The sequence below is a fragment of the Aptenodytes patagonicus genome, chromosome 2, assembly GCF_965638725.1.
Source record: "Aptenodytes patagonicus chromosome 2, bAptPat1.pri.cur, whole genome shotgun sequence".
Lineage (NCBI taxonomy): Eukaryota > Metazoa > Chordata > Aves > Sphenisciformes > Spheniscidae > Aptenodytes > Aptenodytes patagonicus.
The window spans coordinates 55,365,058-55,393,010 of record NC_134950.1 but is presented as its reverse complement, the minus strand read 5'-3'; the positions used below and the strand labels follow the sequence as shown (position 1 = coordinate 55,393,010).

Genomic DNA, 27,953 nt, shown 5'->3' with positions numbered 1-27,953 from the left:
CGTCCACTGTTCAAGATTAAATTATATTGTAAGTATCGCTTGCCTGGTGTGATTGCTGACATGGAAGCAAAAGCCAGACATTCTCTTGAGAGTTTTACCCAAGGCACAGTATCTTTCATATTACATGCCAAAATGGATTAGGAAGATAATTTGAGACCTCATTTTCTTCTGAACACCTTTAATAAAATATGTGGATAGATGCATTTTAGAATATGCAGCCTTTTATTGAGGTCTAGATTTTCATTAATGTGATGTAACATAACAGAAAGGCCACACAGAATGGCTGCAAAATATTAAGACCTTTGGTATAATGCAATGTGCTGCATGAGGAGCATGGGGAAGTTTGATTCTCAGCGTAAACGTATCTTCCATGTGTTTGTAAAAGTCAGAGAATCAGGGAAAGGAATTTCCCTGGGAACATCCCATAGCATGTGAGTAAATAAATACGCAAATGCTGAGAATCTTTGGCGTTCAATATGGAAATGAGAACCTGTCTTTGTTTACCATAGAGCATAAAATGGGAGCACAACTACAAATAGTGCTGCTAAAAAACATGATTTATGTCCTCTCACTTCAAACAGTAACAGCATTTCTTTGAAAAGACTGCTGTGATCTGAGGTGTAAGTACCAATACGGTCCAAATGTGTGTTTCCAGTTGTGCGCACAATTAAATGCCTTCCTGACTCAGAGCTGTACATACGTGACATTGCGTGTTTATATTGCCACCCACCTGTGTACCAGCCCTTCAGTTTCTGGACCTGGCACAAAGCTGAAGATTCAGAAGCATCCTCTAACTCACTCAATGGTATCTTAGAAGAACCACGTTCACCCAACGAGAAAGAATTTCAACATCTCTCACTCCTTAGTTTCTGAACAGACAAGGATATTAGACTTAAGGTGCTGTGGTCCTGATGACACTTAATTAGGGTGTCTCTGTTGGCGTTAAGGTTAGGGTTGGCTGTTAGGGGTCTCTGTTGGTAACTACACGTAATGTAGTTGCATTGCCTTCCTTCTGTATATTGCTAATACAAATTGCAAGAGCATGTTTGTCTGTTTCTCATACATATCTTACTTGCATGTTTTTATAGTTAAGCTACACACCTTGACATAGATACCACTGCCATTCTGTCAGTTATCTTAGCAGTTATTGACCTTACACTTTATATTATGCATTATATTGTGCATGTGGCAGTTTGCCTTGCTCTGAATCTTGAACTGCTACAACATAATCAGATTATTGAAAAAAGATAAAATTATGGATGTTGACTCTTCATTTCAATTATGAAGGTTTGTAAGTTGCTAATGGCCATAAACCATTTTTATTATATTAGTCATTTTTGAGTTCTTAGTTATCCATTTTGTATTACCTGCTACATTCTCCTGTATTATCTACTTACTCTCTATATACCTATGTATGCATTATTTTAGGGAAAGCATTTGGTACCTGATTGTTTTTCACAGCTTCCTGTAAAAATGTAAGAAATGTAATTCTGCAGTCTCGTGAGATAAAATTGGAGGGGCTATGTGGCATATCAGTAGATCTTTTATAAGAGAGAAGTTTTCACATTTATCTAAGGGAAAGAATATGTTTCTTGAAGACGTGTTTTATGAATAAATTTGGAACATGTCAGTAGACAATGTAGTTAAATAAAATTTGTAAAAGTGTAGGTAATTTATGTATTCATGTTTTGTTATTTTGCATGCATTTTCACTTTAATTACATAAGAATTAATTACACATTTTTCTAGCCACTAAGTTATTCCAACAAATTGTTGTGCATTAGGGACACCATGTTAGCAGCAAGGATGAATATATTCGTATCCTTCTTACCCAGGGCATCCTCAAGAAAACAAAAGCAAATGTAACATGAATGTTGAAAGTAATAAGCATTCTTCAGCCTTACAATGCTGTATCTATTTAACATCTCATTTATTCCTGTGCCGTCAAGTGGTTTTGGTCTGCTGTCCATAGAATTGCTATTTCCACTGTTTATAATACGCAGTATGTTCTTCAATTATCTTGCCTTATTTCATGAGTAATTAAATGTTCCTAGTTTGGCCAAAAAATAACAATACAATAAAAATCTTAATTGGCTTCCTCTCAGCTATTCATGGCATGATCAGATAGCCCTGTCTCCAGCTGTTAATTGCACTAAACATTGATTGATAGGTTCAGCCAACACAATTATGGAAGATGATACATATTTTTTGAAAAATACTGATGGAAGCAGAGGCTATAGGGTGTTTTTCTCCTAGGCATATATTAACATATTAAAGCAGGATTGAGGTGTGAGAGTGATTTAGGAATTGTGTTGGGTTTTTTTCTGTGAAGAAGAATTGTCCACTAAATATTTAAGAAAAGCATTACTCCTTTCTTCAGTGCAGAGCATATTATACTTATTTTTTTCCTTCCTGGAAGGTGCACTATGGTTCATTCTTGGATTTTTTCTAATTCATTGCACTTTCAATACTGTAGCAGCAGTAATATAGTTAAGGTAAAATGAAGCTATATTCTAGTTAATACTCATGGTTTTTTATCACAATTGACGCATGATAAAATGTTTTCAATGCTGTTGCAGCAGAAAAAACCTCTCATAATGCATATACCAATCTAAAAGTTGGGAATAAACAGTTTTTACTCAATTTCTCCCAGGTTTTGGAGCCTTTACCCTCACTCCTTTTTGTTACACAGGTTGGTTGCTCCCTCTTGTTTTTGGTTTGGTTTTTCTATCACGCTCTGGTCTTTGCTACTTCTTTTTTTCCTCCTCCTTTAAATCTGCTGCTCCTGCAAAGCTTTATCCTCCTTTTTTTGTAACTCTATGATCTTTTGCTTTCACAAGCATATTTTCTCTGTTATTCTCTGTATCTGTTCATCTGATTCTTCTTGGGCAGATCATCCTATCTATTTTCTGCTTTTTTCTCCAGTACTTCCTCACGGCAGATTCATTGACAGCTCAGACTCAAAATGGGTGTAGAACTAAATGTTATCTTTTCTCCTAAACATTTCCACCATCCTACTTGCCATCCAAGCTCATATAGCAGTGCTTAGCCAATCTTCCTCCACAATTTATGGAAGCCTGTCCCTTTCTCTCTGTACAGACAAATGTCACTTTTCATAAGCTTTTTCACTTTTTAAGACTTCTTGCACATCCTCCTTAGCATCCATATTGCCAGTCCATCCAAAACACAGCTGGTAACACTGCTGCTCTCATCGATCAAACCATACTTATAAGCTCCTCTTTATCTTCAAGATATTCCACACTATTCTGTCCCAGCCTATAAATCAGATCAAGTGCTTCCTCATCCCAGCCATTCTGCTCTATCAATATATTAAGAGTACATATTCTTAATAATTCCATGGTAGCCCCTGTGCCTGTCATGACTTCACTATTCCGTAAATTATTGGTCCTTTCAGTTCTTTGTCTACATATACTCTTTTTCCACAGTACACAAAAATGAAAAATTCATAGCCATTCAGATAATGAAAAAATGAAAATAAATCACTGGTTCTGGGCATGTCCCACTTTACTGTGCTTCTCCACATCTTTCTCATATCTTTGGGGCAAGGTTTTACTATTTTTATCTTATATAGCCCACTAGTCTATTGTTAGCGCTAAGATAATTTATCAATCATCTTAAGGACTGTTGCATGATTGTAAATGGATTTAAATAAAAATTAACTGGCTGAAGCCTTGTTTTCACAAGCCTTCAAGTGTGAAAGTTATTCATAGATACCAGAGACTGGAGTATTTTTATGTGGTCATTATATCCTTTAGTGGTATTCTTCTTGACGGGATATTCTTGGTCAAGTCACATTTTCAATGATCCCAGTAATGGATCTACTACTACATCCCTTTGGATGTTTCTCTATTACGCAGTCCAATAGATCACATTTTTAAAGGAGTTGGTAGGGATGTAAAATGCTCTTTAGAAGTGCTAAGGATTGTCACTACAGTATAATTGGCAAGTCCAGCTCTCTGAATATATTATTTTTGTACTTTTAAAAGTGCCTTTGGCCATTCTCCTCTTCAGGTAAGCCAGCGAGCTCATCCATTTGGAATATTTCAAGTGCCTTTTGTGGTATTTTGAAAACACTTTTTTTTTTAATTCAGGGTCTCCTTAGAATGAACATTTTCTGCATTGCAGGGATCCAGTGAGGGGGAGTGAAATGCAGGACATCCACACTAGCTTTGAAGCATATTGAAAAAAACTCCTCTTTAGCTCACCGCAGATTCAGAAAAAAATATAAAATATGTTCTGATGAAATGCAAAGCATGCTTTTCTAGACTGACATTAACTTAATGCTATTTTAGAAAAAATCATTGTGGCCAACTTGCCAGTAGGTACAATGTCTACAACCTGTTAAAACATGAACTTTATTTGAGAGAACACTGGAGGAACATAGTGGAAAATTGTTGGCTATGCGTGTCTATCCATACTCCAAGAAAGATCTCAAGGGTGACATTTCCAAAAGCATTATGTGATTAGCCATGCCGGAAAGGAATAAAGTAGCTGAGTGACTCCGATTTCAGTGTGGTATAAGAGGGCATCCTCTAAGGAGTCCTCTGCCCATCAGGAGCTGAGACAGCACCATGAGAACGTTTTGCCACATCTGAAACCCCACAATTTACACATTAGTAGCTCAGAGGTTGCAGTAACAGTTGCATCCAGACTTTTGCTAGTGGTGAGAGCTGAAATGAGGACATCTGGCCTCAAACAGAGTGGCTATTATATCATTTGTGATGAAGATTTCCGTTTTCAACTTGTTGTAATCAATAGTCTATAACATTGTGAGTCACTTCAGGGCCAAATAACTGCAATCAGGTATTAAGTGTTGAGATCGCTTACGCTGTTACAGCAGTATGCAAGTTTTGGCTATACCGATTCCCCTAATAGTAGAAGGAGTAGGTATTTATATACCTACTATATTTAAACACCTATACCTATATATTTAAACACTGCTTAGTACTCTGAAAATTTATGGAAAATTAAAGCAAGCCATGCATTATCAGAGTAAGATTTTTTTTTGTGAATAGGAGCGAGTAAACAGTAAATACAACGAGCCCAAATATATAGGTTATTAAACAGTTGGTTTGGCTTCATTTTGACAAAGTTAATGTAATGTATTATTGTTTTATTATTAATTTGAAAAGAGCTTACAGAAATAACGTTTTGATATTGTCTTGAGATGCTTACAGTCTAGGCAGACAACGTGGAGATCGAGTAAAACTGCACTTGAATCATGAACAGATGTGCATTGAAGACAGAGAAAAGTTTCCCATTAATTGCACCACACTTTGTATTTGGCCCAAAGTAACCCAGAAAGCGCTCCATTAAGGACATGATCTTTTTTAATGCATTTATTTGGCCCTGAAAACATGCAGATGAGCAATTAAGGCCTCCTGGGGGGCCCCTGTCCATGAATGTTTTCAGGACTGAAGTTTTAGAGTATAGGTGGTGATACTTCTCTTGCTGTGGATTCGTGAACAACAGTGAATTTCATATCAGAAGAATTTTCTTGCGTCTGTTTTCCAGCTGGTGGAACAAGATAATTTTTCTTGTGTATTATTTAGGTATCCCCTATCACTATGTTGGACATGGGAAAGATTAAGCAATAAAAAGAATCAGAGAATGTTTATTCCAATTATTTTTACAATAAGAAACAATGAATGCTATATGTGCACATGCTGTTTTTTCTCTTAGCTTGAATATCTTATGGCTTCTGTTGTATTTCATTCTTTTAGGCCTTTCTCTGAGATCTGCCCGTTGCATAGCCATACGTATTAGATGACTTTGGGACTTGCTTTACATCAACGATGAAGGGATTATCTAGCAGCCGTAGTCATCATCATGGGGTTGCCTGTGACCCTCCATGTGACAGTCTGCCACACCACCCGGACAGGAAGCCATATTTGTTAAACCCAGTGGACCCCCATCCTGCAGACCACCCTTACTACACTCAAAGGAACTCTTTTCAGGCAGAGTGCATGGTGCCCTACAACGATCAGATTGCCAGCAGCACGTTTCCCCGGAGGCATTACAGTTCTCACCACGAACTCAAGGACGAGTGTGCTCTGGTTCCCCATGGAACTGCCAACAAGACCAACCGCATTCCTGCCAACCTTTTGGACCAGTTTGAGCGGCAGCTGCCTCTGAATCGGGATGGCTACCACACTCTGCAGTACAAGCGGACTGCCATGGAGCACCGCAGCGACAGCCCAGGGAGGATCCGGCATCTGGTTCATTCTGTCCAAAAGCTCTTTACCAAGTCCCATTCACTGGAGGGACCATCGAAGGGGAGTGTCAATGGGGGCAAAGCGAGCCCGGAGGAGTCGCAGACGATGAGGTATGGGAAGCGCAGCAAAAGTAAAGAAAGGCGATCAGAAGGTAAGCCCAGATCCAATGCATCAGGATGGTGGAGTTCAGATGACAACTTGGACAATGATGTTTGCATTTATCATGGTCCCAGTGGGGTCATGACCATGGGAAGATGCCCTGATCGTTCTTCTTCCCAATATTTTATGGAAGCCTATAACACTATTAGCGAACATACTGTGAAGTCATCCAGAAGCAATAATGATGTCAAATGCTCTACCTGTGCAAACCTGCCTGTGAATTTGGACTCCCAGTTAATGAAGAAAAGCTCTTGGTCCTCTACATTAACCGTAAGCAGAGCCCGTGAAGTTTACCAGAAAGCATCAGTTAACATGGACCAGACAGTGGTGAAGGCAGAGACGTGTCAACAGGAACGGTCATGTCAGTACCTCCAGGTACAGTGTGGAGAACTGATTGCTGTTAACTGTGCTCTGCCTTGTCTCAGGTGTTTGTGGGGGATGGAGGTTTTCTCTGATATTGCAACTTTCCCAAGAGGTCACTGATCGACAAACAAGGGGTAATGCTGCTGAAATTAAAAATAAATCTGCTTTTTCTTTTCTTTTTTTTTTTTTTTGCCATCATTCAGTATTTCAAAGAAACAGTTGGAACAGGCTTAATTTTTTCATGTGGGAAAAATAAGATCCTTCTGTGTACTTTTTGAATTTATAAGGCAGTCACAGTAGGGGTATAGGGAATTTGATGTTGTAGTGCTTGCACTTAGCATTACAATGTCAATTAACTGAATGTTACCAGGATACAAATTCTTTGATTTCTGTAATTTCAAGATTTGCCTACATCTACTGCTTATTTTGTTATGAAAGCTTTTGAGATCCTTTTGAGAAACTTTGGGGTACCTTAATACTTTCTCCAGCAGGAAAACAACCTGCTTTCCTTTTTCCCATAGAATATAAATTCTCATAAAACAGTTATTGTAACGTGTCCAGATTTGTTTATCTGGCTATTCCTCTTTCTCATGGCTTTGAGTCAAAAATAAAAAATCAAAAGGTTGAAATTATTGCTTGTTCTGATTATACATTTTAGGAGTACATCACCTACTCCCTCACAAGCTGTTTGCAGTTAATACAGCGTCACTATTTTTCACCAGTATTGTATCTTTAAATGTCAAGAATCAGATGTCTGCTCTTGGAGCTATCATACTGCCAGTGAATGTTTGTGGCAGGAACATGGATCAGAAAATATTAAAACTGTTTCATTCTTAGGAGAGCTGTGGATAGCTTTTATGCACTTTAAACGAAGCACTTATGGCAAATCTAAGTGTGTGTGTAAGATGGAACAACGTTGCGCAGAGAAGAGAGAAGACCATGAGGAAAAAAGAGGTTTGCTAAGATGATTTGGTTTCATTTTAATGTAGTGGGACTCTTGTCTATTTGTATAGAAACTGTAGCAAGTTTTCTCATATGGGTGCTTTAATGAGGTAGTCAGCTTCCACATTCTGTTGCTTAAGTCAGTACGCAGAGAAAGCGTAGGACGGAGGCATCCACATTTAAAAATTGATCTTAAAAGGTTTTATTGAATGGCAAGCAAAATAATTTTGAAAGCCAGCCTCTGGGATTCTAAGTTTTAAATGTAAAGAAATGGATCTGTGTATTTTCTACTAATTGTTAGGAGAGTGGGATGGGGGAGAGGGGGCAATATCAATGCTCAGTGTGTGTTTACAGCTGTGCGTATGGACTGGGGAGGGAGAGGGGTTTCAAAATAGCCTCAGGTTGCAACCTTTTGAGGTTTTTTTTTTTAATTAAGTCTCTTTTGTCTGAATTTTGTGAGTGAGAAGAAATCGTAACTTTAAGGCTTGATTGTTGTGGTTACTTTGGACCCTGAGATTTCTTTTGTTGATATTTTTGTTTACTCCTTCAATCTTCCTCTCAGGTTTAGAGAAAATAGCTGACAATTCAGTATGTGACCAGATGGCTAGAAAAGAGCGAAAAACTGTGCCAGCATCAGCTTTAAATGAACACCTCCATAGGGACTTTTAGATAATGTTTAACTGACAGGAATAGACTCTTGAAGTGGAATTAGAGGACATTATCTGTGTCTGTATGAAAAAATGTCCAACAATTGTCAAGGGCAGGAATTAGAATAACTAAATTTTCACTTAGAATAACTAAATTCTCACTGTGTTTCCCATCCTCACTGGTAGTTTTAGTTTGGTTTTCATTTCATTTTGTTTCATTTTTTCTAATTGTATGCTTGTTTGTAAAAGCCAGGGAAATATAACTGGTTTGAAATTGTTTTTAAAATAAAGGAAGATCTTAACCAGGCTTCAATTAACATTGGAAATAATGTTCAAACAAAGTAGGGTAGATTTGAGGAAGCAGGTCAGGATTATTCTTCTCTCTTGGCAGCTTGAAAGGATGACAAATGGATATAGGTATTAAAAGGTCAGTCTATTTTGAATGCATCCCATTGCCTTTCTTTTCACTATATCACTTATCTTTTTACACTACAAGCCCTTTGGGGCTTGGGCTTTGTTCCCTTTTGTGTTTCCACAGTGCCCAGCACAATGGGGCACAGAACCTAATTGAGGCCTTTTGGCTGTCCTGCAATGTAAATATATATCAACGGCAGCAGAGTATTACTCCGTTAGTGGGCTGCAGAGGTATTCTGTATATCTCTTATTTTCCTGGTGACCTTCTCATCATTGTACCAAAAGGCTGGTGTCCTATGTTAGAACAATTAGAAATGCACTAAATGAGATGAAAGCTGCAAATTCATGACAATACTGGACAACTCTGATAATGTAATTTCATTATTATGACAATTCTTTGTTGCTTTATTTAACTCATTAAAAGTTAAATAGATGCATTTATCAACTCACTTGTAATTTAAGCTGTTGTTTATGGCCCAGGACATAAACCCTCTGATCCTTGAAAGAGGCAACTATTTTGTTCATGCAAACTCTTCTTGTGATAGTATCTGAATGCAATGAAGGAGCGACTTTTTTTCAACTCAGGGTACTCAGGATAATTTTCTTTATCCTGACAGATCTGAGTATATCAGAGATCACAGGTGACGCTGACTTCACATTTGCTTGTAAGGGCTTTTATCAGAAAAGTATCTGGATGAATTCTCAGTGTAAAGACATGGAAATAACAAACAATTATCTCACTTGGTGTGATATTTTCCACATAACCGTTCTGTGGAAGAAGTTGGCAGTAGTTTGTGTTACAGATGGGCTTATTTCTCATAATTTGGAATTTGGATCAAGTGCAGAGTCCTCCTGCATTGCACAGTCTTTCTTTACCCCAGCAGGCTCTGCTTCCAGCCCGGGTGCTGAGGTGCAGTGTCCGTCCTCGGAGGTCTAGGGGAGGCTTGGCTCAACACTGTGCACCTTCAGAAAGAGGTATTAGCTCCCAGACTAGTCTAAAGACTGTCAAGCAAACCTTTTCCTCTCACCTGTGTTTTGGGAATGGAATTGTATTTTTCTCTTCTGTCTATTTCTCCTTTCAAGAATGAGGAGCTGGATAGTAGAAAGATAAGGTCCTTTTTTTGAGCTGCTTCTTACTTCAGGGAAGTGCTTTTATTTGATCCAGGTTTACAGTTGGAATAATTTGAAGGAAGGTGAGAATGAACTGTTTGTGTTTTCTCAAAATTCTTCTTCAAAATGGTTTCCCTCCCTTGAGAGAATAATTTACAAAGCAGTGGACAGCCTCTACTTCTCTGGTAGCTTCTCCTCTGGAAAAAATAAAATTAAGCAAAACTATCGAAGGCAAAATGTAAGCAGCAGTCTTTTTCTGAGAACAATAGGGTCTAAATACACGGGTAGATATTTTTGACACTCTTGTTTTCTATGAATTCATGATTGTTGAAGCTGATAGAGTATAAAATACACTGCAGAGTTTGTCTCTGATTATAGTTTTGCCATTCACTGTTCCCTGTAATTACTATTCCCATTGTCCTTGGTCCATTCATTGAGATGGAGAAAAATACAAAGGATGACATTTTTCATATTATTCCTCTTTTCTTCTTATGTGGGTCAGTCATATGTTTTCTTTTGATCCCATTTGATGAGACTGAAGTCAGTTGTGTCAGATACTTGGGGCTGAGGATGGAAATTTTACTTCTGAAAACTGAAGTGCAGTAGGTGGGGACAACGGTGCAGTCATCCGAGTTCCGCATTTGCATCACTTGTCCTTTGGTGGGAGACTGTGAGAAATACTATAAAAAATATAAGCCAAGTTTCTGAGTGTAATAAGCATTTTCTGGTGGCGAAGGGCTCTGGTTTGTGCTGTGCTCAGTTTCCTGTGTGAAGGTTGTCTGTAATGTGCATTATTATATAATATGTAGTGTTAAGAAACTCATAGTTAAAGTGACTTGTTTTCCAGTCTCAGGACAAGGCACTTCCACAGTTTCTTAGGAGATACTGCTCAATCCCAGCCTCTTTCTGTTGCCTGTGTCCATGGATGGCCAAACAGAGAGCATTGCCCTAGGTCAGGGTGCTGATAAGGACCAATATCTGTCATAGGATTTGTTAACGCGGTATGTTAAATTACAAAGTGTTTATCCTTATGACCCAGCAATTTATGTTAGATCTGTTATACTGGGCTTATCTATGCAAGTCTATCTGCATTTTCAGTTAATCTCTACTTTTTCCTCATTTGTGGTGTTTGCATTTCTGTCGCAACTACCATATTCAAATTAATCTTTCAGTATGTATATATATAAAAGTTGTATTTTAATATCCATTAATATTGATCTTCCATTTTTCATATATCTGTCTGAAGACCTGCCTTTTTTTCTCTTATTCCATTATAAATTGAAAATAAATGAAGTGTATATTATTTCCCCTTCAATTTTCCAGTCAGAAATAACGAAGTATATGAGGTATAAGTTTCAAATTTTTTTTACTGAGCTCATATGAAACATAATTCTCAGTAAAGCTAGTGAAACAATTTAAACAATTGTGAAATAAAATGTCAAATGTTATAATGTATTCTAGGCCAGCTTCCAGGTAACGGAATAGTCATGAAAACGTTTGGAAATTCTTAAGTGTTCATGAATTTTGAAATAAGCTAGTATTTAAGAACATGAAAACTGAAAAAATATCGTTCACAGAAAACTAATTTATTTCAGTTTTAAAATTGTGAGATAGGTAATATGAATAATGAATAAAGTTAGGGAATTTGTGGGCACTTTGAAAATATAAATAAAGTACAAAATAGCTTATTTACAAAAAAATATATTAATAAGAAATAATTCCATTGAACCTACCTCTTGGTTTTTTAGCCTACCTGCAAACCTACCCCAGATGTCTTTGCTATATTAAGACAAATATGTAGGAGAGTATTTCAGTATAGCCGTCCTCCTCTTTGCAGTCCTTTAATTTACCTTAAAAAAAAAAGAAATTGTCAGCTGAGTTGGTGAGAATGATCTTGCCACATATTTCACCTTAACAAAAGCTGTGTTCTCATTCATTTAATTAAAACCTGGACTGACCTTTGGTGTCTGAGTAATGCAGTAATGGGGGCCACCTAAGTACTAAGAGAGCTGTTCTACAGCCACGTCAGTACTTCACATTCAGCTGCAATTTTATCTGCCCGTGTTCCTTAGGTAATAATTTTCTATCCTTTAGTTCTATCACCATTCTGTAACTTCTTAGTATTGAATATACTGGCACTGATCTTATTTTTATAGATTAACTTGAATTACTGTTGGTTCATTCTGTTAACATCCCTACGTTCTAATAGCGCATCCATTAATGAACGTAATTCTGGCAGCTGGATCCCCATTTTGTGTTGCTAGCATACCATATATAGGATTTAGCAACGTACTTGGGTGACACTATGTTACATATACTGTTATGTCAGAAATGTTTATGAAAATTATGGCTGCACGCTGGCATTTGGTATCTATTTCAGTTCCTTCATGGATAAGATTTGACTCAGTCCTGGGTCTGACTCCTTTCTGTAGCCTTAAATGTCTGGAGTGTTCTATTCTTATTATTTTCAGTAATTTCACTGTAAAAGAATAAAAAATTAAAAAAACAAACAAACAAACAAAAATCTTCAAGACAAATCAAGTCCAGCAAAAAGGATCATTTCAACCTGCATCTGAGTTCAAAATCCTTAGCTGTTATTGTGGAGACATGCAAAGTAGGTGGGGAAAAAAACACTGAGCGGTGATATGTTTTCCTCAGTCAGTGCAAAGTAATAAGGAATATTTCCCCTACATCCAGTTATTGTTTTTTTGTTTCAAGAATAGAATTTGTAGTACAGATCTTGAGTGGGGAAATACTACAGTGCCAGAAGAGTGGTTTGAGCTGGGGGCAGCTGGCCACAGTTTCTGTTCTTCCTTACAAATGCTCTTGTGCTGTGCTTATTGCACCGCTGAGCTTCTGTCACTAGTGAATTAAGCAACGAGAACACGAACCTGTTGTATATTGTTCGTCCTGTCATCCCCTTACCCTGAGCCTGTGCAATGGACTGTCTTGTTTGGACTTCTGATAGATATGTATTTCTCTCACGAAAGGCTAAGCAATGTGCCGTGCAGTTGGATAAGGCACTGTGACAGTTCTGATGGGCCACGGCTTCCAGAGACGGTCTTTGAATTGTCTTTAAGAGTCTTTTATGCAAATAAGTTTGTGTCTAATTTTGCTATACTGCCATAACCCCAGCCTGCTAATCAGTTTGTTAGGAAATCTTTGAGATTTCCTGGTCTTTAGCAATTCAGTTCCCAGCAGGTGAGAGTCAAGACCATGACCTTAGTTTGATATCCAGTGGGACACTACTGTTAAGCAGAGGTGACAGTTTGGAGTCACTGAGAAGACACGCTATGATGTTCTGAAACCAGGAAAGTTTCCTTAGAGCTAAATGAAAGCTTCTTACGCGGGTATATTTCATTGCTGTAATCCAAAAGAAAGTCTTGTGGAAGTTTCAGTGAAATCTGTCCACTGTACGCTAAAATGTGGTAGAAGCTAATAGCTAGCTGGAGATGGCAGCTTAACTGCATTACTTACAGCTGCTGCCTGCGAGAGCACAACATTAGCAAAGCACCAGAGATTATCCGGTTACAGTCAGCCAACAGAAACAACATAAGGGCTGTTTCTCAAAATGCTCTCCCCACCACATCTGTTTTCTTCCAAGGATACAGATGCAGCTACATGTTCTCCATCCACCAGCCAGTTTCCTGCTGGCTGCTTGATAGTGGGCTTGTGGTCGTGTGTAGTGAAAGAAAGGTAAAATGACATCTCATTTAACAGAATTGGCTTTTGATGTCAACTAGTCACTGAATGCAGGTGCTGAAGAGATTAGGGAGACAACTGATTCACCCCAAAAGAAGGTATCTAGAAGTGAAAGAACATTTCTCCATTGCTAGTCATTGAAAGTGTCCTTTCCAGGATTGGTTTTCATGTTAACAGTCATCCTCTCATCCTTACTTGGGCAAGGAGCCATATCTCATTATAGCCAACTGCGCTGAAAGCTTCAAGGTTATTGAGAAAGATGAGAATGAATGTCTGCCCTCTGCCACAGAGAGCATATCATCCATGAGTATCACTGAAGCAGTTTTAGTCTGAGGTCCTGGCCGAGAGTCCTGCTGTATGACCTTCAGTTACATTTCCTTCAGCTAATAGATGTGGTAGTTGCTGTTTGGCTTCCTTTCTGCAGAACGTGTTTGGGGCTGGCAAACTTGCAAGGCCCTTGGCTGGAATCATTGTATCCACGTGGCCCTCTTCATGGTTGGTTGGATTTTTATGCGTAAAGCAGGAGGAGAAAATTTATCTGGAATCAAGACATGGTTGTTTAGTGTAGGAGACACACATTCCTCTTCATAAAACAGGATGTGAATCATATTGACAAGCTAGTGGTCAAGGCACCTTTTGATGAATGAAAATTATAAACTGGAGCAGTGCTTGAAGAATTTTGTCTATTGACTTACTCTATGAGGATTCATACCGTTTTAGAAGACCTTCCAAACGACTGTTATGTGAAGGAAGATTGCAATTCTTCACACTGCTTGTTCAGGTTTGATGTAAGGTGTGGGCACTTAGGATTGAGGAAGTAATGTTCTATCTCGGACAGGGTCTTTGTCTTGGCTGTTAATGCTCTTCATGTAAAAAAATAGGGAGATAAGTCAGCTAAATTAAATGAATTTATAGTAGAACCTGATTGCTGAAATAGTACAAGCTAAAGCAAGTGTTGCTGCAGATACTGAGCATATTAAGTTTGTCCTAAATAGAGGCAACCTTCCTATCTGCCTTTCTGAAAACTCTTGAGGCTTATTAAACATATATTGTTCTTTAAGCTTTCTAAGGCTTCCTTTTTTTTTTGCGTACTTCAATGATTCTTAACGCATGCACATTGATAGAATGAAATGCTACTCATCTTTATTGGTCTGATTAATTCAATATTCATGAATGCTAGGAATAGGCTTAGTAAGTGGAAGATGGCAATTGAAACTTCCTTAACAGCACGCAGAAGAGGCATAATAACGGCTAAGAAAACCAAATTGCATGGGTTTGAAAATCTGCACTGAGCAGTCATTAAGCATTGTTCTTCAGTTGTGTGATTTCATTTCATTAAGTATTTGCATACTAATAGAAAGCTAAAGTTACAAGTCTACTGCTGTGAGTGATGGTTAGCCACTCCTTCCAGTCCTTGTGTTTACTTCTGTAGTCATCCACATTGCTTTGGCAAAGCACAGGGAGAAGCTTTAATGATTTCAGCTGCAATAAACCAAATCAAACTAGAGATCAGTAATGAACTTAATTTGCTATAGAGACAGTCTGTTTGCTATTTCATCCAGTAAGGTAAGTTAATAACAATTTTGTGCAAAAAAGAAGGAAGTTAGATGTTCTAATTTTATTGTTTAGACATTGAATAAAAAATTCTAATGTCCTTACATGCTGGGTTTATTTCACATAGCACTATGTGTGAGGTTTTGAAATGAATGTTTGAAAACTGGGGGGCCAGTATAACTGTTTGCTTAGTTTCTTTATTTGGGGACCTAGACTACCTATTAGAAAAATCCAGTTCCTTTATGTCAAAAAATGCATTAAAGGAATTGACCAGTCATTTCAGCCTGGCTAATGACAAAGTGTGAACACTTCCAGAGCAACATAAATTTAGTTAAAGATCAGGACAGGTAATCTATACAGTAAATGAAGCTGAATCCAGGTAAGACGTTGGCTGGTGGCAGTATGTTATCTGTATAGTCTGTTCTGTTTACAAAAGAATCTTATATCTGCCATTTAATCAGAAGAAAGAAACTATAGTCAGGCTTAGCTTTCATACTTGCAACAAACATTTTATTTCTAGGTGTATGCTGAAGTCTTAAGTTTCAGTAAGTTGCCTGGCTCAGAGGCCTTTGCTGAATATTTTCTATGTATTTTCAAGTAATAATGGCGTTCTGTTTCACTGCGCTTTTTGTATAAGTAAAGTGCACTCTTGATTTTTAGGCTTGTAAAGAAAGAATTGTACATGATCTTTAAGATCATTTGCAGAATGAAATGTTTCCAGGATCTCTATTACTTCAGTAGTGTGAATAATAATAGTTCTATTTTCACAAAAACAATGATGTTCATTGTTAGATCTGAGTTTAGCTCTTCCCCCTTTTTCATGAGAGTAAAAACAATCATGCAAGTGATGTTCATGCTTGATATTCTGATACTGAAAAAATGGTATTGCCAAGGCAATTGGATAATATGATTTTCTTAAAAGCATGAAACAGCTTTATCTCAGGTATGTCAATCTTAATGCCATTAATCCTCTAAGGAAGCAGATACCGTGCATATGCACTTGCGTGCAGTGTAGTACGTGACCTCGCAAGACATAATATTGGCCATTCAGACAAAGTAAAAGCCTGTGGGAAAATTTGTGCAGACCTCCTGACTGGGAAAAAAAAAAAGAGCTGGAGATTCACATAGACACTTTTCCCAGCATTTTTCCAATCCACAGAAGGAAACACGCTACAGAATGTTTAGTACCGTATGTATAGAAACAGAATGCATGAAATAATGTGATCGATTTTATTTTCACAATTTGTAGTTTTGAGAGGGCTTTATGTTTTACTTTTTTCCCATGATATGAAACACTACTGTGACAGTAAATTGCATTGTCTGCTATGAGCTGTTACAGCCATTCCTTTTAGGCACCAAAGAAAGCACTCTGAAAATCAGGTCACTTCTTTTAATAGCTATTGCTTGAGGTATCTGACTATCGGCACAGAAGTATTAAAATGTTGACATTATTTTATCTGCCTGTATTTTCTAAACAGCAAAATAGGTACAATGAAAGGAAATGCTGACCTTTAAGGGTTGTTTGTCTTACTCTAGTAATACACAGACAGTGCTCTCAGATCCTTTCATAAAAAATATTGCAACTGTTAATAGCCAAAGCAAAAATCTACTACTTCTAAAGCATTTCTTTACCCTGTAAGTGCTTTACCCTGCAAGTACCAGTTACATGATGTTTTACTGTTTTCTCCTACTCCAACTTCTGAAATCAGGGTTTCTGACTCTTGTGAAACTGAAATAAGATAAAGGGGAACTGGACCCAAATTTCTTTCCCTAATATTCTCTTAAATACTGAAACCTTACTGAAAAGAAAAAAGGGGAAAAAAAGGAAAAAGAAAAAAAATAAAAAAAAGAAAACCACTCAGCCATAAATATCTGCAAGAAAACTGGGCAAACTGTTTAACTAAAATAGCTTTTTAATCAAATATCCATTACATTCTTCTACTGCAGCTTTGTCTAGGCAGGCAAGATAGTTTGTACAAAAACTCTGACTTCCTCAATGTGTTAACTGAAATTAGAAGCATATTCTGGCTTGATATTTTAGGCTGTTCTCTAAATCTGGATGTTTTTCCTAACCACAGCCATCCTTTTCTCTTCGGCACATACATTACATTACATTAAGCCCATAATATGGTAATGGAACTTGGGTTGCATTTGTATCATTTCCTTTGGTTTTGCGCATGCAGGTAACTTCCAGTACACAAACCAGCCAGTGGGTTTGTGGCACTCCCTGAGACTGCTTTGCCCCTCGTCTCTATGTGAACAGCTCAGCTTTCTTTTTCTGCAACTAGAGTGTTTAAAAGGTGGAAGAGCTACTAAAAAGGTAGCGTGCTGTTTTTCAGTGGTTGCTCACTTCACTGAGTGAGCAGAGCTCAAACTGGAAACTTCCTCCCGATCACATCATACAAATTGTGGGGCTAGAGCAATGCATTCAAAGCTCATCATGGTACACGGTGTTTGCATGTGTAAATAGGAAGTTTTGTGGTAGATTCATTGCAACCAGCTTTCAAAACTTGGCCTATCGTATCTAAATCATTTTGAGAAGCTTTGGGATAAAAGGTATTGTACTTATGTATAGGGTTATTGATAACAGTACTCAAGAATTTCAGAGTTATGGTGCCCACAGCAACTATATCTCATCACTTGTGTTGCACCTATAAACTACAGCATTAAATTTAACAGTATATCTATTATTTAATAAAACTACAAGTGTTCAGCTTGCCTGAATTATGGGTGCTGTATGAGCATTGTAACTTTAACTCCCCTGACTTTTTCTCAGTTAAAGACACTGACCTTAACATTATACTAACATATTTTATTTGGTGCATTAAAGATTAATTCACTGATTTATTTTAATGAGAAAAAGCACAGATCTTTAACTAAAGCATAATGAATAAAATATTAAACAGATTAAAGTGCATGTCCTCTGAGAATTCACAGATTCTCTACGTACTCTGACTTAGATATCTAATATCTGCCTGAAAACTGATTGGAAATACACTATTACAGGTTTTAAACTTCTGACTGAAGTCCAAGCACGTCATCAAAATGTCAGCAGAGTTTGATTTTACTAAACCTGTGTTAACTTCTTTTTTGTACATGAGTGATTTGAAAAGTCAAGGTTTTACAGTTGACAAGCAGGAGCTGTAGGTTCCAAAATGTATGTGAGGGGTGGTATGAATATAGATTGTATTTTTGCTGTTTGATGATGCTATAGGCCTAGAACCAATGCAAGAATAAGACCTGAAAAAAATATTATCCTCTGTCTGTCATAAGTGGCTGGAGGAGGAGTGTAAAATGCTCCGTACTCTTGTATGTCAAAAATCAGAATCAAAACCACTACCAAGTATTACCTTCATTTGCACTTTACAAATGTATACACACCAGGAAAGCATCAACTTTCCAGATCTGGGGTCTAGGCATAAATTTAGAAGCCACAGAATTGAAACATTGCTTTTTCTTTTTTTTTAACTTGACGTAGAAACATATCAGAAATGTATATTCAATCCTGTTCCTCCAGTGGGTTCTTTTAGTACTTAGTACTCTCAGTCTGTAATACTCTAGTTCTTAGTTAGAGTCTTACCCTTTTCTAGAAGAATATTTTAAGTGTTTTAAAGTGTATTTATTCAATTACTTTCTATAGATATACAATTCTGCATGCCATTGTGCAATAAGAAAACTGGACTTTGAAATATATTCCTGCCCTAAGGAACTTTTATTCTTGAAGCCCAGGCAAATACCAAAAACCAAAAAAAAAGAAAAGAAAAAGAAAGAAAGAAAAATAAAATAAAACAGCAACAAACTTTGTGTGCTGCTGGAAGATAAGAACTTAAATGTTTCATAGAATTAGAGTTACCAGAGTCATTAACTAAAGGATATTTAAAGAAAACATGGAAATTTACTTTAAAAAGGCACAAGGAAAGAATTGGTTAAATAAAACATGGAGCAACTGAGCAGGAAGTCCGAGTCCTGAGAAGGAACATTGAGACATAAGAAGAAATGTTGATAAAGATACAAACTAGAGTACACTTCCAGGATTAAATCTTGAGTTCTCTGAGGAAAATATCAAAGCTCCAAGTGAATTTATCGAGGCCAGACTTGACCAAGAGAGATCTGGGAGAAAAGAGAGAGCTTAGACTGAGCACAAGAGGAAAGAAAGACTCGTTTGAGCCTGGAAGTTCAAGGAAGGCCCTAAATCATGATGTCAGTAGCAGGAAAAGAAGAGTCAGTGAAGAAAGAAAGTTGGCAAGGTCTTGGGTTTGAAATCAGCAGGAAAAAAAGCAATGGCATGGCTTATGAATAGTTTGGTATTTGTAAGCTGCAGGACAAATTTTAGCAACCCACACTTGAGACTCCTTGTTTAATATGGTTTGTAAGGGTTTCTGAGCTTTGTAGCTATAGCTTGCTTTGTAGAGTTGATTTACTAAGAATAATCAGAAAAGTAGCAAACTAAAAATTCACAACTACTTTAAATATAACACAAAATATGTTTAACTAAAAAGCCCTTTTGCAGTTTCACCTTTACTATAAAAATGGGGTTTCTGCAAAATAACTTCAGGAGAACTCCTTCAAGGACCCTGCTCTACTGCATGTTGCTTCCGCTGTTACAGGAAAGAGAAGGGTGTTGGTTTACAATGGTCAGAAGCCCCAAGAGCAGAGGAAGGGAGAGGATGGGTGAGCACGAGCACCATGCTCTTGGACTGTCCTCTGCTACGTCCCAAAATCTCATGAATGCACATTCCCAGCGTTCCAGATTTCCAATGCAAAGAATGGACAGCACTTACTTCAAGAGAAATAATGCACATCAATAAGAAGAAAAAGAAGGGAATAAAGGGTTGTATGACACAGACACTCAGACTAACATAATTCAAAAGCAGGATCCCTGCAAGCTTGTGGGTGTTCAGTCGCTCTAATTATGCTATAGAAGCAATAGTAGTATAATTTAACACTTGCAAACCTACTTTTGTGATCATTAGTACATGGCTCCATTAATTTGAAATGTATCTTGAAGCAAAATCATACTGGTGAGTGTAGCTATGCACACGCTGTCTGAAAAGATTGTGATATAGGGATTCGTATTTCATCTTTTGTGCCTCCCCAAAGGTGTTCCATATGTTGAGCTGAACCAAAAATACCCTGATCTGGTTTGTAAATGCTTTGAATGAAGACAACCAAAAAAACAGATTTATCCAGCCCAGTATTAGACCTAACTGGGGCTTCTATGTCAGCATGTTTGCTAGAAACTTCCCAGATAGTCGAAAATAACAACTCCAGAGGTGCTTGTGACTATGGAGGGGGAGAAGCAGGCCTCCACTGCAAACAGCAACCCATAGTCAAATGGGGTTGAGGATGGGCCCTTGGCCATGAGAGTTTTTGTTATGGCTCTGTTGTGGCTTAGCACGGTCAAATCTTGCTGTGCAATTACATCAGAGAAGAGTGTACTAATAAAGGAATTGTGTTTATCACTTCAGGTTCCTCAAGATGAATGGACTGGATACACTCCACGAGGGAAAGATGATGAGATTCCCTGCCGACGAATGCGTAGTGGCAGTTACATCAAAGCCATGGGGGATGATGACAGTGGAGACTCAGACACAAGTCCGAAGCCATCTCCAAAGATTGCTGCACGGAGAGAGAGCTATCTCAAGGCCACCCAACCATCCCTTACAGAGCTCACCACCCTCAAGTAAGTTCATGTTTTACTACATCATATAGAGCTCTCCATTAAGACGTATAGTTTCTATTCCTATTTGTTTCTACTCTTTACTTCTAGGAAGGAAAGTATTTAAGGAAAGTATTTAAGTGTGTTCGGTCATGCTTATTTTTGGTTGTTTTTTTTCTGAACAAGAGTAGATTTGGGAATGTATTTCAATGTTATTCTGAAAAGGGACCCTACCACCTGCACTTTGAATTTGCAAAGTATTTCAACCTGTTAGTGTAAGTGAGTATTCGGGTATGTACAATAGGTCTGTTCTTTAAATATTTTGCTGAATTTTAGCTCTGGCCTGCAAAAGCTTTGCATAATTGTGTATTTATATATATTCAACGTGTGAAATTAGCCCTAAGCTAGTCTTTGCAACTCATCAGAGAGCATCTGACATTTAATTAAAAAGAACAATGACTGTCTGAAAATAAACAAATCCATGGTTTCCACTCTTTAGTTCACTCAGAATTGCACTGTATTTTGTGGAGAAGTATAACCAAACCTGAATTTTTTTTAATCGTTTATGAAAGCTTTAGTCAAGAGGAATGATGAATTTATGTTTTATTAATGTCACTTTGTGTTTTTCTTTTATGTGGGCCTTTTAAAAGAGCCACCCAAATTCTCATGCAAATTGCACAAATGGACAATTTTGGTATTAGTGTTTTGTTTTAAATTATTCTAAAATGGAGAGGTCCCCTAAAGCAAGAAAATAAATTATATCCTTAAAAAAAAATAGTGTGTATTTAAATGAACAATCGTTTCTGTCTGTCTTCTGAAAAATTCGTAGCTATAATAGTGAATCATAGTTCACTGAACCAAAAATAACCTAATTTTAGTATAACTTGCCTAAGGCTGTAGCTTTAAAATGGAAAAAAAAAGAGCTGTATCTCTTCTAGCATCCGTGATTAGTGACAAAAGACTCCTTCTGCATTTCCCTCATTAATTTCCCCTCCTTCCTTGTCCTCCTCTACCCCATTTTTTTCCCAGAGACTTTATCTGAGAAATAGATTTTAGAGAAAAGCGTTTGATCCTTGTTAAGAATGTCATGCTCTTGACAGCAGTGATGAATAGACCAGAAGACAAAAACATGCTTATTGCAGCTCCCCATAGCAGCCTGCTTGCCTTTGTCTCAGGGGACACCAGGAATTGCTTCTGCTTTGTCTTTCCATTAGTGTCCAAAGGAGAAAGCAGTCTCATTTTCTGCAGGGATTTTCATAAGCTAGCTGGCACTTGCTCAAGGGATCCAGTGATTCCTCTCATCATCCAGCAGACTTTACTACATCCTTTCCTGAGCCAAAACTCCTCCTCTGAGATCAGTTATTGCAACCTCTGCAAGGTCAACATAAATGTTATGTACCACCACAAACTCCATAAAGCCATGCTTCATGCATGGACACGCTATCAGGCACGGAGCTTATTCTTTTTGAGACTTTAGAAATACATGTTCCATAGTTCCATAACGTATGTGTGAAGTACAATGCATCACAGGGAGTGTATTTGCTCTTGGTCATTTCTGTTCTCTGTAGATATGAGATTTGCAAAAGAATATGGAATTATTAAAAAGAAAAAGTCCTACATGTCACTGTTCGCCCACAGAGGATGTTAGATCAGAGGGGCTAGGTGCAGAAGCTTTTGGGTTCAGCTTTGAAGTCATCGTAATTCAACAAAGTGCTTGTACGAATACTTCATTTCACATATGTTTTTTAATCCCTTCCTATTCAGGAAAGCTTTTAGGAATGTGCTTAATTTTAAGCTGCACTCTGTAAAATTCATGTAAGTTTAGGAGCTATGCAGAAGTAGGATGTAAATCACAGAGTAGAAGGAAGGGGGAAATGGTAAATGGTAGTGAAACAAAAAAGAGGACAAAATATGAAATAACTTTTCTTTTTCAATGACTTTTCAGCATAAATTGGGATGAAGTAGAATTATTTCTTTTAATCTATGATGATACTTTATAGAAATATCTCTTCCTGGGACACCTTTCCACTTTCAGAGACAAATTGTATAATACATAATTATGCATTGCTTTTATTCCTTTCTGCTGAACATGATAATTTGGGAGGTTTTTTTGTGAGAACTAGCCAAGAGTGCTTGCTCTGGGAATTGAAGTCTTCTGTTAAGCTAGGTCTTTTTTGCAGACTTTGTCATACTTTCTTAGTAGCATGACTTGACCTTGACCATGACATTGCTTGTTCCTCCCAGAGCTACCCTGATTACTCTGAGAATTGTGAATAGAGTTTTGCTGGCATGTCGGCCAGGGACTAAATTAGGGCCCCTAACTCACTGAATATAGGTCATCAAGCAATTGTGTAATGTGTGATAACAAGTTATTTCCTTGGCTTACTGTTGACTTGAGTTCAATTTACACCTGAATAAGAGCTTTATGGAAATGAGCCAAAAGCCACTTTAGTCAGCAGACAACCTTTTACTGACACCAGTGGACTTTCTAGCTGACCTTGCAGGACATTATTAACGCCTTAAAGCTGGGTGGTATTTCACTCCTTTAATTATGTTTTTTCTGTCAGTGAAGAGCAAGGCACCTTGTGAACGCGGTGTTTCTGCAGTGGTAATTGTCAGGGATCTTCTGCACTACTTTCTGCTACTCTCTTTCTCTGTTTTCTGTATGCAGTCTCTAGTTGGCTTCGCTTTCATCTTTGGCAGAGCAAACAACTTAAAAACATGTTCCCTTTTGCTTTCACTGTTGTTTTTGAAGGGATTTTTCATCTTGTGGGACTTTTCCTCTCTGAGTATAAGTCTAATATTGGTCTCACAACCCACACTGTTCCTCCCACCTACCTACCTACCATAGCTCATGCGCCTACTCTTCTAAGAAAGGGTTTTCATTATTACCAATGTTTCTTTTTATATAAGGAATAACTTTTGAACAGCACAACTGTGTCATATCTCCTTTACGTAATACAAATTTATTTTCCTGTTTTTGCTGAGGTTTTTTTTTTCTTGCTATACCTTACAATCTCCCTCCCACAATATTCCTCCCATGCCATGGTTTCCATGTGGTTACAGCATATGTGTCATATGCTGTGGTACTATTCTGAATAACTACAGCTTGCTGTGATCTTGAAATGCACACCTCCGCTGCTGCACTCTCATTATCCTACCAGGAAGTAAGCAGCTTTCTCTCTGTCTTTGCTGGCAGTATCCTCTTGGTGTTTAATCTTTCACAGTCTAGATAAACTGATCCAGCTGGAAAAAAGTGACATTTTCTTGCCCATTCCTGAAAAGTGGCAAAAGTTTATCTTTTACTTACAAGCAGATGGAAAATGGACTGGTTAGCTAACTTCTAAAGAAGGTGCAGGCAACAGATAACTGACATTTCTATTACAGCTGAGCTTGATTCAGGACATATTCCTTCACTATCTATATGTACCTTGGTTATGTTTAGCCCGGTATTCGTTGGGAAAAAAGTATGCAATTACATTGTCTGCCCACATGCCAACCTGTCACCTGCACCTCCCAGTAACTTTTGAATCCATTGGCCAACTTTAACCAAGTTTGCTAGAGAGACAGAAGTCTGAAAGATGTGAAGTTCCAGCAAACTTCATGAAGATCTGTATCTAGATAAGGCTGGCTCATGTCCAGCTTTTCATCCACCAGTACCCCCAAGTCCTTCTCGGCAGGGCTGCTCTCAATCCCTTCATCCCCCAGCCTGTATTGATTCCGGGGGTTGCCCCGACCCAGGTGCAGGACCCTGCACTTGGCCTTGGTAAACCTCATGAGGTTCACACGGGCCCACTTCTCCAGCTTGTCCAGGTCCCTCTGGATGGCATCCCGTCCCTCAGGCATGTCGACTGCACCACTCAGCTTGGTGTCATCTGCAAACTTGCTGAGGGTGCCCTCGATCCCACTGTCTATGTCATTGATGAAGATATTAAACAGTACCGGTCCCAATACGGACCCCTGCGGGATGTCACTCGGCACCAGTCTCCATCTGGACATTGAGCCGTTGACCACTACCCTCTGGATGTGACCATCTAACCAATTCCTCACCCACTGGACAGTCCACCCATCAAATCCATACCTCTCCAGTTTAGAGAGGAGGATGTTGTGGGGGACCATGTCAAAGGCCTTACAGAGGTCCAGATAGACAACAGCTGTAGCCCTTCCCTTGTCCAGTGATGTAGTCACTCATCACAGAAGGCCACTAGGTGAGTCAGGCAGGACTTGCCCTTGATGAAGCCATGCTGGCTGTCTCAAATCACCTCCCTGTCCTCCACGTGCCTTAGCAGAGCTTCCAGGAGGATCTGTTCCATCATCTTCCCAGGCACAGAGGTGAGACTGACTGGCCTGTAGTTCCCTGGGTCTTCCTTTTTTCCCTTTTTAAAAATGGGGGTTATGTTTCCCCTTTTCCAGTCAGCGGGAGCTTCACCGGACTGCCACGACTTCTCAGATACGATGGATAGTGGCTTAGCAACTTCATCCGCCAGTTCCTTCAGGACCCACAGATGGATCTCATTGGGTCTCATGGGCACCTTCAGGTGCCTTAGATGGTCTCGAACCTGATGTTCTCCCGCAGTGGGCAGCTCTTCATTCTCCCAGTCCCCGCCTTTGCCTTCTGTGACTTGGGCGGTGAGGCTCAAGGACTTGCCAGTGAAGACCGAGGCAAAAAAGTCATTGAGTACCTCCGCCTTCTCCATGTCCTGGGTAACCAGGTCTCCCGTTTCGTTCCAGAAAGGGCCCACGTTTTCCCTAGTCTTCCTTTTATCCCCGATATACCTATAGAAGCTTTTCTTGTTGCCCTTGACATCCCTGGCCAGATTTAATTCTATCAGGGCTTCAGCTTTCCTTACCTGATCCCTGGCTGCTCGGACAATTTCTCTGTGTTCCTCCCAGGCTACCTGTCCTTGCTTCCACCCTCTGTAGGCTTCCTTTTTGTGTTTGAGTTTGTCCAGGAACTCCTTGTTCATCCATGGAGGCCTCCTGGCGTTTTTGCCAGACTTCCTCTTTGTTGGGATGCATCGCTCCTGAGTTTGGAGGAGGTGATCCTTGAATATTAACCAGCTTTCTTGGGGCCCTCTTCCCTCCAGGGCTCTGTCCCATGGCACTCTACCAAGCAGATCCCTGAAGAGGCCAAAGTCTGCTCTCCTGAAGTCCAGGGGAGTGAGCTTGCTGTGCGCCCTCCTCGGTGCCCTAAGGATCTTTCCTTTCCACCATTTCATGGTCGCTGCAGCCCAGGCTGCCCTTGAGCTTCACATTCCCCACCAGCCCCTCCTTGTTGATGAGAACAAGGTCCAGCATAGCACCTCTCCTCATTGGCTCCTCTGTCACTTGGAGAAGGAAGTTATCATCGATGCATTCCAGGAACCCCCCGGATTGCTTATGTCCTGCCGTGTTGTCCCTCCAACAGGTATCGGGGTGGTTGAAGTCCCCCATGAGGACCAGGGCTTGTGAGCGTGAGGCTGCTCCTATCTGTCTGTGGAGGACCTCATCCGCTCTGTCTTCCTGGTCTGGTGGCCTGTAGCAGACGCCCACCGTAATGTCACCTGTCCCTGCCCTCCCTTTAATCCTGAGCTCTCAGTTGGCTCCTCATCCATTCCCAGGCAGAGCTCCATGCACTCCAGCTGGTCATTGACACAGAGGGTGACACCCCCTCCTTGTCTCCCCTGCCTGTCCTTCCTAAAGAGCCTGTATCCCTCCATCCCAACACTCCAGTCATAGGAGCCATCCCACCACGTCTCAGTGATGCCAATAAGGTCATAGCCCTGCAGGTGTGTGCACGTGTCTAACTCCTCTTGTTTATTCCCCATGCTACGTGCATTTGCACAGAGGCATTTAAGTTGGGCCCCCGATGAAGCTGTCTTACTGGCTGGAGTTCCTTTGTGCTGCTCTTCAGGTGCTCTCCTGCTGACCTGTGTTCCTGCATCTATTCCTGTGATTTACTGCATAGATGAGTGATACTTAGAATGAAGTAACCAATTCCTAACTTTAAAGTTTATCAGAGGCATTCCAAATATAATATCTAAAAATATGTGCATGTTATTTGTGAACATCCAGGCTTATATTTTTTATGTGCTAATACAAATAGTGTAAGTACTTTCTACTTGTATGTTTATAGGAGTCTGAAGATAAAATAGTTTTGAAAACCTCTGTGCCATTTTTCTTAATATCCTATAAAATCACAGTAAATTGTCAAGCTCAATTAAGAGGCAGAATCTGGTAGCAAACAATAACAGTGACAAAAGCAAGAAGAAAGAGGTAGATCTGATTTATACATCCTGAATTCCAACTTTTCATCACCTGTCTGAGAATTGATCGGGTCAGTTCCTGGAGGACAAGCCTTCAAGCTAAGGTTAACCTGTATTACAAATCAAATCTTGACAGAGTTGCAGGACCAGCTCTGCTACGATGACTTGCAAAAAAAATCCAACCACCCCATTGTTACATAGTATAAGATGTTTCAGATAGAAAATCCCCTGATCCTTGTAAAAGTCAAAGAAATTATGATCAAAATAGTTTTATAATCTGCAAAGCTCCCAAATAGTTTTGTCTGGTGGTAATTTGTGGTGATCAGGAGGAAGGTGATATGCACACATGGGCACATCCGTATAGACTGATGGGAAGGTAAAGTGCATCGTCTGCACTGAGTGAATTAATGGTGAAATTGCATAATGTCTGTTTTCAAACATGATGCTAGGACTGATGTGAATGAAAGGATGAGCAAAGGTCCAAAAGCTTTTTACACTAAAGACACAGCAAATTAAATGTCACATGGCAAGGTTGTTGTTAAATGTTATGCGCAAAGCTGGAGGTCATTATAGCTTTGATTTTCCTATAGTGATGCAACACATGCATTTGAGTACGTAGATATCTTCATGACTTCTCAAACTGAAATATACAGCTCTCAGGAAACTATGGAACAATATAAACTCTGGAGATGGTTCTCCCACTTTCTCAGATTTTCTAAAATGCTGCTCTTGGGAAGTGTCTGTCCTGAGGGAAATGATAAGGGACGTAAGGATAATTGTAGCCTGACACACTGGCTAGGCTGTTCTGGCATTTGAGCAAACTGAAGCTGATGTCCTTACACTGCACTTCACCATATGGCGTAGCATACATCCTTAGGTATGAAAACCATCTTGGTCTTAGGAATGACTTTAAGGTGTTTCTA

At 39.0% G+C, this 27,953-nt stretch overlaps 1 protein-coding gene across 9 annotated transcripts in view; it reads left to right on the top strand.

Moving 5' to 3' along the window:
* The window catches only part of DLGAP1 (DLG associated protein 1), a 435,141-nt gene that overhangs the window by 285,559 nt on the left and 121,629 nt on the right, over nt 1-27,953 (top strand). For 7 of the 9 annotated variants that reach the window (XM_076329901.1, XM_076329904.1, XM_076329905.1 and 4 more), the window contains 2 exons: nt 5,744-6,769; nt 20,595-20,809. In XM_076329901.1, the coding sequence (XP_076186016.1) occupies nt 5,816-6,769; nt 20,595-20,809 (1,169 nt within the window). In that variant the 5' untranslated portion in view covers nt 5,744-5,815. Of the gene's footprint in view, nt 1-5,743; nt 6,770-7,550; nt 7,712-15,018; nt 15,139-20,594; nt 20,810-27,953 lie in introns of those variants that run through there. The other 2 variants (XM_076329909.1, XM_076329910.1) reach the window with 2 other exon arrangements.